Source organism: Trachinotus anak, unplaced genomic scaffold, assembly GCF_046630095.1.
Source record: "Trachinotus anak isolate AG129_WGS33_773 ecotype Australia unplaced genomic scaffold, CSIRO_AGI_Tana_v1 ptg000010l, whole genome shotgun sequence".
Taxonomy (NCBI): domain Eukaryota; kingdom Metazoa; phylum Chordata; class Actinopteri; order Carangiformes; family Carangidae; genus Trachinotus; species Trachinotus anak.
This window is the reverse complement of record NW_027273861.1, coordinates 5,509,764-5,521,997: the sequence shown is the minus strand read 5'-3', so window position 1 is coordinate 5,521,997 and position 12,234 is coordinate 5,509,764. Positions and strand designations below refer to the sequence as shown.

The 12,234-nt window shown below is 40.2% G+C and overlaps 1 protein-coding gene across 4 annotated transcripts in view; it reads right to left on the bottom strand.

Moving 5' to 3' along the window:
• Positions 1-12,234, bottom strand: part of tmem131 (transmembrane protein 131) — a 30,712-nt gene that overhangs the window by 5,799 nt on the left and 12,679 nt on the right. For all 4 annotated transcript variants that reach the window (XM_071487125.1, XM_071487126.1, XM_071487124.1 and 1 more), the window contains exons 10-28: positions 12,018-12,074; positions 11,841-11,902; positions 11,643-11,751; positions 11,055-11,163; positions 10,813-10,966; positions 10,497-10,667; positions 9,422-9,532; positions 8,884-9,018; positions 7,511-7,615; positions 7,341-7,427; positions 7,034-7,186; positions 6,872-6,947; positions 5,704-5,818; positions 5,443-5,581; positions 5,211-5,320; positions 5,048-5,120; positions 4,749-4,900; positions 4,511-4,653; positions 3,050-3,236 (exon numbers count right to left, since the gene is read on the bottom strand). In XM_071487125.1, the coding sequence (XP_071343226.1) occupies positions 3,050-3,236; positions 4,511-4,653; positions 4,749-4,900; positions 5,048-5,120; positions 5,211-5,320; positions 5,443-5,581; positions 5,704-5,818; positions 6,872-6,947; positions 7,034-7,186; positions 7,341-7,427; positions 7,511-7,615; positions 8,884-9,018; positions 9,422-9,532; positions 10,497-10,667; positions 10,813-10,966; positions 11,055-11,163; positions 11,643-11,751; positions 11,841-11,902; positions 12,018-12,074 (2,248 nt within the window). The remainder of the gene's footprint in view (positions 1-3,049; positions 3,237-4,510; positions 4,654-4,748; positions 4,901-5,047; positions 5,121-5,210; positions 5,321-5,442; positions 5,582-5,703; positions 5,819-6,871; positions 6,948-7,033; positions 7,187-7,340; positions 7,428-7,510; positions 7,616-8,883; positions 9,019-9,421; positions 9,533-10,496; positions 10,668-10,812; positions 10,967-11,054; positions 11,164-11,642; positions 11,752-11,840; positions 11,903-12,017; positions 12,075-12,234) is intronic.

Below are 12,234 nucleotides of genomic sequence, written 5' to 3'. Positions count from 1 at the left end.
CAACTTTTCTATTTTCTAACCAATCAAGTAGCTGATGCTTCGTAGATACGAGGTCAAACTGTTGTCTGAGGTCATGAGACTTTTTAAAGCTGGAGACACAGATATGTTTACTAATGATCAGATATCAAAGCAGAACTGTTGTGACAGTGACAGTAATGAAAAGAACAGGTACAATTGACAATGTTAGTAATCGCATCATTTCATTTTGGTGTGTCAGTACCAGGCCCTGCTATTGTGTATGAAACAGGCAGCATTAATGTGTGGGACACTGAAATACAACAAAGCCATGAGAAGCAGGTGGTGTTGTTGCTGGCTCCACCTGTGCTTTTCCTGCAGTGATGAGTCAGAATGTCTGCTGTGAGAAAACTCTGTGGCACAATCAAACTACACTGAACAAATATATAAATGCAGCTCTTTTGTTTTTACTCCCATTTTTCATGAGTTTAATTTAAAGATCTAAGATTTTTTTCTAACCCCACAGACGGCATCTTTTTCTCGAATGTTCTTCACAAATGTGTTTAAATCCATGTTAGTGAGCATTACATAATCCGTTCACCTGACGGGTGTGGCATATCAAGCTGCTGATTACTGCACAGGTGTGCTTTGAGCCGGTCACAATAAAAGTAAAAACTTTAAAATGTGTAGATTTATTTTGAAAAGAAGACATTTATTAGGCACTGAACTGTGTGACCTGGGCTACAGATGTGCTTTTTTTTAGGTCATAGATCAGAAAACGAGTCAGTATCTGGTGTGACCACCATCTGTCTCATGTAGTGCGAACTATCTCCTTTGTAGAGAGCTGATCAGGTTGTTGATTGTTGCCCTGCTCCTCTTCAATGGCTCTGCTGCGTATTGGCAGGAAGAGGAACACGCTGTTGTGCAGGCAGATCTGGAGCATTCCAAACATGCTCAGTAGGTGACATGTCTGGTAACTATGAAGACTACGCAAGAACTAGGATGTTTAAGCGTCTTGTTTACATCAAGCTGCAACACGTGGCGATGGCAGCAGATGAATGGAATGACGATGGGCCTCTTGTGCACTGCTTGATTTGATGTTATCACTTTGCCATTATCAGTGATCACTGCACTGGTGCTAACGTTTATAATTTAATGTGCAGTATATAGTGTTGAGCTGCAGTCAGACCAAAATCCATTTAGCAACATTTACTTGTGCAGCGTGGTCAAAAGCCAGCGGGACAGGAAACTGGGAAGGTTGTAAACATTAACTGTGAGAGATATCGAGCTAAAACAACAGCAGCCCCCACAGTTATAAATTACACTGTGTTTTATCAGATGTTTTACTGTCATTAACTTCACTTACTACACCTAAACAACACCCTGCTTTCTCCTGCACTTATAAAACAAGAGGATTTCCTGAATATTAGGTCAGTCCCACCCTGTCTCTCTGATTGGCTGGACCTGGACAGCCTTGCAATCTTCCATGTAATGAGTCTGAACTCTGCTGTGTGAAGGAGGTCAGTCCTATTGTCGAAAACATGGTCTGACTGCACCACTACTTCTAAGCCACACCTCTAACGCCTCAGAGAAGTGCTTGAATCAGCTGTTAGCTCCCACTCTTGGCTGTATCCAAATACTACTCGTGTTCAGTGGGTATATAAGTATGATATCTAACTGTAAAATGCATCATAAGCAGTTATGCAGTCCACTGAGGAGTCAAAAGTGCTGGTATGATAAATCTGATTACTTGTCATGACTTGCAGCTGTCGTGTGGCCTTTGGAAGCGACGAGCAAATGAGTGGGCAAGCTGCCAGAATGTGTTAGTTTACAGCAGGTTAGCTAATCCCAATCAGAAAAACAGACTGTGCAGTTGGTGTGACTTTATGTTTGATACATTGACCAGTGTACAAATGAAATGCTGTGCACATCCACACACACGTGTCCTCTGTTATACTGGCTGATTAGACCTCTGCTGGAGTTGAAGATGGACAGAGCTGTGCTGTCTTCATCACAGCACACATTTTGGCATGTAGTTGGAAAAACACATGGCTGAGTGTCTCAGTAAATCCTGACAGTGAACCAGCTGAATGGAACTCAGTTGTCATTAATTTGATTATTAACACTTGTGCTTTTCCTGCTGCCACATGTCAGAATGTCTTCTGTTGTGAAAAGGGCCTGTTCTGTCCCAATAAGAAAGATAAAAAGCGGAAATAGTGACAGGTGCAGGTTAACAGTGTGTTCAAACCCACACGCTTCTGAGAAGAGGTCTGAGCAGGTAAAATATGTGGAAACATCTGTGGGGCTGTCCAGAGGGGAAGTAGGGCTTTAAAACACTTCACTTCAAAGGGAAAATGAAAGAGCTAATTTATCAGTTCCTTTACAATGTAAACAATGTTTTTTTAATAGGTACAGTAGTCTAGCTCACGTTAGCCTAATATTCATATAGCAGGAGAGCAGTGGTGACACTTTATCTAGTGGCATTTGAAAGCACTCAACAGGCAGATATCTATGCAGCGGTTGAGCGCTTTCTTATTTTTAAAAATGACACTTTTGCTGTCAGAATGATGAAAGCTCTCACAGGAAGCCAGCAGGTGACAGTTTTAATACTGATGTCAGTGGGAAACTAACTTAGAGTCACCTACAGCCACGTCAATGTGTTTGATTTAGGACACTATTCCTGATAATGAAAGAGGAATCAGGAATCAGACCTTATAGCTGAAAACATGTCAGTGTATTTAATCTGAGCTGGCATCACTGACTGTTGAGTAAAACCTGGTTACAGAAAAATGTCCTGACTTGAGTATTTGTGGAAAACATTGAAGTATTTTTTAATTTGTAAATGAATAACAAGTGATGATGAAAAGTGAGGCCTGAGGGGAGCAAGCAGAGGCTGCAGAGACACAGAGAGCCAATTCATCCTCTTACTGAAGGCTTACTCAGCCAGAGAGGCTGAGGACAAGTATTAATAGAGCTTGTGGCTGATGAGGAGAGTGCACACACACACACACACACACACACACACACACACACACACACACACACACACACACACACACACACAGAGAGAACATGTAGCTGTTTGTTCACTTACAGTATGATGAGGTCTTTTGAAGTATTTGGCTTAAGTGCAAATTCTTGACAATTGAGAACTTTGAATCCATATCCTTCACAAGCTTGTCCGTTGATTTCTGCTGATCTGATGGTGATGGGGAGCAGGCCTGTGTTCTCCACTCTGAAGGTTCTTTTTAGAGTGAAGTTTGGCTCTTTGACTTTTGTCTCTGAAATAAATCAAGGGATTATAATTAATGGATAATAGTTAGTTTCAAATAAGAGAATGAGTAAAATGTAGAGACACAGGAGAGTGTTTTATGCATTTTTTAGAGGTACTGTATGAGTTTGTGTGCAAAAATCCTTAAATTTAGTATTAGTGAGATTCCAGTCCTCAACAGAATGCTTTTATTTTGTCACTCTGAGTGAATATGTAGTGGTGTGTATGTTGTTGCACAGGCCATTTTAACTTTCTTCAAAAGCCTGTGTGGATTTAGCATGCTTTTAGTTTGAAAGGTAGAGGACAGAACTTGAGGATTAGTATATGTATGAGAAAATATGCACTAATGCAGAGCTGGTACACTTTCTATAAGAACAACTGTGGTTGAACAGGAAGTTTAGCATTTCTTTTATTTTTCTAACTGGATGTTTTGCACTTCTGCTGGCTTTACTTCCTATTTTTGTTACAGGGTTAAGGCACACCTTTTCTTCACTCTGCAAGGAATGATGTTAACTTAAATGTAAAGCTGACTTATTGATATGACTGTGCTTTGGAGCCAAGGTTGTCCTCATTTTAATAATTACATTTGCTCATTTTAAGGGGAAGTTGTTGGTCTGTTTGTAGCCAGGATCATCAGTGTAGTGTTGAGACCATGTTGGTTTGAGGTGTTACTCTACTTGTGATGTTACAGAGACACAGACAGTGTTTATACAGGAGGAGGAGGCACTGAGATTGTTTATGGAGAGAGTCCCTGTGAATGCATCTGTGCTGTTTGTGTGATCTTTGTCCAAAACACAACACAACACAAACTTAGACTCACTCCATGTGCATAAGAAAATATTGATAGAGAATCGCTAAGATTAACAGAAATGTGTCTCAATGCATAAAAGCAGGTATTTGATTTTATTTCCTTCTGGTTTATCTATATTTTAGAATATGGAGCTGTCACACGGAAAAATCATTTGTCCTGAAAAAGAGCTTCACATTCCTCTAACATGTTCATACAGAATAATCACAGTTCTGCTACCACTCAAGAATTACAATGCAACAGGAAATGTAGACTTTCAATGTATTAAATCTATCTGTGCTCTTGGTGTAGAAATTGTTCAGCTTAATTAATAGGCTGATGTTAATTACTGATAAAATGTGTGTCTTACTATTTATTGAAATGATAAAAAAAACGTATCTATGTAGCAAGAAGTACGTGTTCTAAGAATACACTGATATTCTTGTGCTCATATTGTATCTGTTGAGACTTTTTGGGCCTTAGCAACACAAACTCACTCTCTGTGCAGTCTTTCAGAAGGGCCTCAGTCATCTTAAACCTCAGCGAGCTGCCTTGTCCCGGAGGCTTCCCTGCAACTTTCAGGCTCTCCGTCGTCCCTCGTCCGTGGAGCATGATTGTGTCAATCACAGTCAGATTATTCCTGAACAGATTTCCAGAGAAGCAAATGATGTTAGAAGAGAAACACATATTCACTACAGGGACTGTTTGGTTAGTTACATCAAAAGCTGACATTACCTGACTATGAGGAGGGAGGAGACACTGTGGTTGCTGATGGGAGTGAACCTCACGCTGAATGACTTCACTTCACCAGGCAGCAGGAGGAGGTTGTACACAAAGGGTCTGGTTGAGCCCTCTACGAACCCAGTGCTGGTCTTTATTAAGGATGTCTGCCAAACAAACAGAGGGTCTGTTAGAGTCAAACAGCTTCCACATGCTGCCTCAGCTGTGGACAAGAGGAATGTGATTATGCCAACCAGCTGATTCTCTAAATACTGACTAACGCTGAAGTCAATCGTGACTCCTGTAGCACTCACTTGATTTCTGTGAACCTGGAACTCAAAGGTGTTTGTGTCGATGTTGATGTTTGACAAATTTCCTAATGGAAACCTGCGAAATGGAGTTTGAGAAGTTAACTGTCAAAGTTAAGAGGAGGGGGTAAGGAACAAAAACGCGCAGGGTTTTGTGGAGACTTTTCACCTGTCAGCCAGTTTTCCAGAGAACACTGAGGGGTTGGGTAACAAGGCCAAGGGGAGAACTTGGACGTAGACGGGGACGTCGGCAGGATTCTGCAGAATCACCTCCTCATCCTGCAGAGTAACACAAAGATTTGCCACCTCATTTTAGAAAACGGAGCTTTAACAGCACCTTAAATCATTCCCGGGTGTATCACTGGACATGTAGGAACAAGAGGTGGATTGTTTGTACTCACAGAGGAGCTGTTTGTGTTGGTCAGAGGGAAGGTAATTCGTTGTGACGAGTTGACCAGTGAGGGCCAGGTCAAGTGTGCTGTGATTTTAGCTTGCACGTTTTTCTGCAGGTCTGTGTTGACTTCAAAAACAGCTTCAATCCTTTGGCGAGAAAAGAAACGTCTTGTGAAAATCTTTAAACTGTTCACCAAAGAGGACCAAGTAACTTCACAGTGAAATCTGATAACCAAAGTCAAAGATCAGTGAATCCCTAATGTGTTTACTTGTGTCCTGCACGCTCTTTCAGCTCTTTCCATCGTCTGAGAAGCTTCTGATGAAGATCCACATCAGCGTCCCAGATATCCTCCTGTAACGCCAGCCCATGAGGCTTGGACTCAGCTGTGGAAGAAAAACAACAAATTGACCATTCAATTTGGATTTGGATTCCATTCAGATGGCATTAGCTTTACAGAGGGAATAAAATATTGACTGTGTTCCTCAGTTATTTAACCCAAAGTTCTGGATGGCATTTTAAACATGGCAAAATAGGAGTGGGGAGTCCTTGGGACAAATCCAGAAAGAAAGCCAAGCGTGGGTCTGGAGAGAGAGAGAGGTGAAGGAATACTGTTTGAGGTGAATTTGAGTCAAATTCGTAATACTGCTCGGTGTCATAACTCAATCAAATCTGAACACAGACATGAGGCACATATTAATATCATTCAGTGTGACTTTCACCTGCTGAGGGTATCATTATCCCCCATGTTCATTGCAAATAAAAGTCCATAAACCCTCTTAGAAATTGCAGAATTAAGACATTACTTGTAACTGCAGAACCTGCCTGAGAATCATCAGTTTTTAAGTTTCCTTCAGCATCAAAGTGATGCAGTGATATTTGTCTGTACCTCCATGGTTACATCGCAAACAGGATCTGTTAATAGATAGTTTAGCATTTTTTTATTTGCTAAAATGTAAACAAATAAAGGCTAAAAAACAGGAATTAACCCGAATACCTGTACCTGTAGCTAACATTACAACAGTGTATCTGATAGGCTTTAATGGGGCTTTTTTCCTTTTATTGGTGTTAGAATGTTTCCATCTATCAGATTATCAAACCTTTTTTGGTTTCCATCAATTTCACACTGAGCTGATTAAAAAAAGAAAGAAAATCAGAGGGAGAAGCAGCTGCTCTTCCTGTGGAAAAAAAACTCTGAGATCCACTATAGAATACATGGATGTTGCTCCAGACAGGATAGTGGGTTTGCCAAAAAACAGTAATGGTTGTAATTATTACAGAGTTGTGGGTGAAAGATTACCCAAATACATCACACTGACCAGGGCAGGTGACATAAAACCATCCCACCTCTGCTAGAGGAATAAATCCAGTCTGAATGGGGCTTAATTTGCATGAAATTTGAATGTTACACACACACTCCAAAAAAAACCAAAACTTACATTTAAGCACAAATGGCAGCCCCACATAACAGTGATCACCACACTGCAAGCTGGCGTCAAAATAAATATTTGCCACCTGGAAAAGATGGAGAAATTAAATAAGTTCATGTCTATAAGGAGAAATGTGTCTCGCTGATTGAGCTCCCTGAGACGATCCTCTACCTTTGATTTACGTCTGGGCTCCAGCTCGTCTTTGTTGTTGCGGAGCCGTTTGTAATAAAAACGTATATCTTCTGTCAGGGAGCGGATCTGCTGCAGCCTCACTTTCTGTGTGAAAGAGCTCTGTATGCTGAAGCTTTGATGAACAACTTTCCCCTGAAGGAAAAAAACATATACGGACATGTCAAGACTTATTACACCTCAAGCATTTAACAGGAAGGTACATTCACACTTTTCGTTAGCTTCTGCCTGTTGACAGTGAGGGACAGGTGTGAAACCTCATTCATGAATCCATCTTGATGTTACTTACTGGAAATGAAAGTGGTAAAACGATGTGTTTGGGGGAGCTGTTTAAGGTGCCCACTGCGATGAGAGCTTTCACTGGGATGGTTAATATCTGAGGGAACAGGACAATTCACGTCAGCATTAGACTGACTGCTGGTTGTGTATTCCTTCCTAAAACCACATGACTGGTCCTACCTCATAATCTGTGGTTATGTGTATGGCTCCATCGTACATGCCCTCCAGTGCCTTGGCCACCAGTGTCACTCTGAATGCTGCATAATAGCCAGATGCTAATATCACCTTTGCAGAGAGAAAAACAGAAGATTAGTTTAGAGGTTCTTTTAATGTAAAGCAGAGATTCTCAACATCAGGAAGCTGCCGGCTGTAAAGTGCCGTCATTTTTGCATTCAACATTAATTTCGTGACTTTGAAATAACAAAGTTTTATCTTCAATCTGATCGGTTTTGAGATACTGTGGGTTAAAGGTTTCATATCTGAAATAGCAAAACTGACATATAAGTGTAGTGAAGTAGGTAAATAACAGGTATCCGTAATCAAACAAACAGTTCAGTCTTAGTTTTAATCAAAAAAAAAAAAGTATTAAATACCAAAGAGAGGTATGACATATGATATCTGACCATAAACAATTCAACAGCATGTTTCGAATTTAGACACTAAAATGAACTATTCTCAAAGATTTGAACTGAAAACAATTTATAAACTTTAACCAACCAAATTTAATTCATAACTAATTGAGAAAGGTTTTGCTGTCAGTTTCTGCTGATTTTTTCCCTCCCTCTGTCTCATGTTCAGTCCTATGATCCACGGGTCTTTCTTCTGATCCCTGCTTCATTTCTGCCGTTTTGCCTGGTCAAGCTGGAGTCATCCCTGTCAGGGCCTGAGCTCTGATTGTTGTTGCTGACATCACTGTGTGTTAGCTGCAGTGCTTGCATCAGAAACAGACACAGTCCCAGCCAGAAGCGCATTAGCGAGTTAGCATCACTGCGCTCTGCAACGTGTCAGCTAGAAGCCCTACTTTACTTCTGATTCCTATATATAAAGAAAAAACTTCCTCTTCATCTGTGTCCTCTACTCAAGTAGTCATATCAACTTGAGTTACTCAAAACATAAACATTAGCATGAGCTGTGTTGCTAATCTTAGCAGTCATAGCTAATGGTAAAAATAAGTCTCATCTCTGTTGGCATCATAACAGTAGTATTTACATATTCTCTGATAAAATCATCATCAAAATATAAAATCATCTAACAGTTCAAAGCGTCTGCTTGTGTTTTTTTTAGCTCAGCACAGTAAAGAAAATGAACAACATCCTGTGTATATTCAAGGAACTGAACTTGTTTCTTTCTTCAGTTTTTTACCAATACAGAAGAGTAAAAACAAACCTACACAAAATGTGAATTAGTTGTCAAAGAATATTGAAATGTCATGTGCATCTGATTGGTGACACTGCTTCCCACTGACTCACCTTCCTACTCCAGTGATAGAGTTTGGAATTTCTACCAAATTCACAAAGTCAGAAGCAGCTTTGTGCTGACACTGTGGCTCTTACTGTTTTGTGATGGGAGGCTGAAGTGTTCTGCAGCTCCCTCAGGCGACTCAGGGCCACGGTTGTGTTTCCTTTCTCTGTCTTCAGCAGCTCCATGGAAAGACTGTCTCCTGTGACCAGCCAGGACTTGATCTCCAACTAAAGCATAGAAAGTAGTGTGAAAAGACAAGAAACAAAAAAACAAAACAAAAAAAAAACAGTATAATGCTTGCTGAGATTTCTTTTGTCCTTTTGCACAATGTGTGACTGCACTCTGAGCTGCTGAAACACTGTATCAGCTACCATTGTGGAAATGAATATATTAACATAAACAATGTTGCAACATGATGAAGTTTTACTCAAAATGTTGAACGCACAAGTCAGCATGTTCTAAAGATTGCGTAAACATGCCTTACTCAATGGACTGAAGAGCATATTGGCCAATGAACAGGAAAGACAATGACTGAACTGTGGCCAGTTCTTCTCTTTATGATTCACTTACATGACTAAATATCTAAGAAACCTGAGCATCACTTCATAATCAGTTACTACATGTTCTTACCTCAATGGGATTACTGTTGACCACCACAAACGTGATGCTGCTGGTGTCTGTTGCACTGCGGACACCGAAGTCCAGGAGGTTCTCAGTCAGACTGGGAGGCAGGACCAGGGGCTGCTCACAGCAGAACAAACACCACATTATACACACACATCCTCACCAGGAATTATCATACAAAGGCAAAACACAGAAACTACATATCTGGCCAAAGTTGAGTTAAGACCTGCATCTGACTTTTTGATATTTGTAATTCTTTATAGAAAATTGTTCTGCCATAAAATGTATAATTTCTGTATAAACAGATTTTTAAATTTGTAGCAACAACCAGAGCAAAAAAACTGAGCTAAACTGCAATAAATGCATCATGTTCCCGTAGTTACTGCGTTCTGGCTCTGAACTGCTGCCCAGGCTGCTGTAACTTTACTCTGGCCTGGTAAACTGTGGCCTCCAGAAGCTGCCAGCTAACCAGCTAAAGCAAGAGTGCTATATTAAGTAAGGTTAGCTGATGAGATAGCCACAGCCAGTCTTATCTAAAGCCGAAATGAATTTTACTTATTTATTTTTCCCTACCAGTAAATAATATTTTGACAAAATGAGATGGTATTAGAGTTTGTTATTTCCACATAACTAAATGAAGTGATCTCAGTGGCTGCCAGTTTAGTATAATAAATGCAATTTAGTTTGGTTAAGCTACTATTAAACTACATATTTAAAAGGCTTAAACTGTAAGTTAGTTAGTTCCTATAAGCTATGAACTATAAATAATCAAAATTAAATGTATTTTCTTGAACTGTTGGTTAAATAGGAAAAAAAAGCCAAAGGGATCTGTTTTACTGGTACTTACTGTATTTCCCTTTGAATTTCATGAAGATTATTCAAAGGCAGAGTGCAGTATCTGCGTTTTTGTTTGGTATTATGTAGGTTCCATGGCAATAAGTTTTAAGGTAAAATAATCAGCCTAAAGATATATAAAATGAGATTATTACAACCTTTCTGTAGAGTTTGTTAGTTGGCCTGAAAGCTGAAAACCCTTTTTTCTTAGCTTCACTGCCAGTGGTTTTGTGGTTCTGTTGTGTACCTCCAAGAAGCCTGTGTAGGCCCGGACAGGCAGGTGAAACTTTGATGCGTTTGTAACGAGCAGGATGTTGCTGTCTATGTGAATGGATGGTCGGACTGGCCGGAAGAAGAGGGAGAACATGTAACGCGAGTCATGTGGGGGAATGAGGATAGGTGTGCTGAAGTTCTGCACCTAAAATAGAAAGAGAAAAAGTGATGTCATTTTCCTCTCTACGTGTGTGTGTGTGTGTGTGTTTGTGTGTGTGTGTGTGTGTGTGTGTGTGTGTGTATCTTCACAGTCAGAGTGACACGCGTCAACCTATACTGGTGACACTCACATTAAACATGGTTTTGGCCTCTTCAGGCAGGGACACGTCATGTATCCGGATTGCAAAGTTAAAGGCATTTGTGAGGAAGATGGGTCTGTCCACTGGGTCTACAGGACTGTCCCTGATGTGGAACAATGTAGCTGTGTGGTCAAAGCCCAGGTAGCTGCAAGAGCAAACGACATACCAGTGAAACCCCTGCTGAAATGTTTCTCTCCTATATAACATGTAAAGCCATCCACAGAATAACTCACCCTTCTAAAACCTCTGCCTGGTACGGGATTTCAAGCTTGGAGTAGCTTTTTTCTTTTGCTTTAACAGTTATTTTACCAGAGAACTGATATGGTCTTCTCGCTTTTGAGGCTGCAATGAAAAAACAAGATAAAGGATGCAGATAAGTGTGCTGCAAAAATGATACAAGTCCCCGCAAGAGGAAATTGTGCAACACTTCAACAAAAAAGTGTAAGAAACTGCTTGAGTAAGGACTTGATGTAAAACTTTTAAAGCTGCAGACGACTGTCCAGACCATTACCAGTAACCACTAGAGTACACATATACACCTAAAACTGAGTTTCTTCTTCTGTCCAGCAGTGAAAACTGACAACGAAACATCATGTTCAGAGGTTCCTTGTTAAGAAAAATGTGCATGTAAATGCACTTCCTGAAGCCATTTTTTATTTTTGTGTATCTGCACCATAGTCCATAGTTAGAAGTAGGTGCTAGGCTATGGTGGCACATGTGGGACTGTGCTCCCAAACCTCAGAATATCAAACATTTACAAAAAATTTCAAACATAAATGATCTATTATTACTACATTAAAAAAATAAATAATACAACTTACCATCAAAACTAATACTTGCAACCTTGGTGTATCTGCTCTCTCCAGCTTTTAGCGTGACTGCTTTGAAATCTACTGTGACGGCTTCATTTGATGGAGTTGTGCGTACACTCTGTAAATGATAAATAAAGGAGCAGTTGTATAAGAGGAAGGGTGACAGTTTAAGTATATGGATTCTAAAAGGCTACTCAGGATACCTACTGTAATCGGAACGTCCTTTGTTCCTGAATTTAAAAGGTGTAGATTCAGCAGTTTTGGACGATCTGCAACACAAAGCAGGATGGGAAACAGAGGAGAACGACCATAAGCAAAGAGGGACAGGAAAATATTGTGTAATTAATAACTGGGAGACGTTGCTTTGCTTGTGGAACTTCGTACCTTGTGAACGCAGCGTACCAAAGTCAAGCATCTCTGTGGAGGAGTAAATACCAGGAGCTGCGTGTAGTAAACAAAAGAGAAAATATAGAAGATGAAAACATTTCTAGATATTGCTGAGAGTTACAGACAGGTTATGTCCACAATACTAGGTTTTAGTTGTAAAACATATCACGTTTACTCCTGGTGTCCACACTACTCCAGAGTCTTCGGGCGCCTA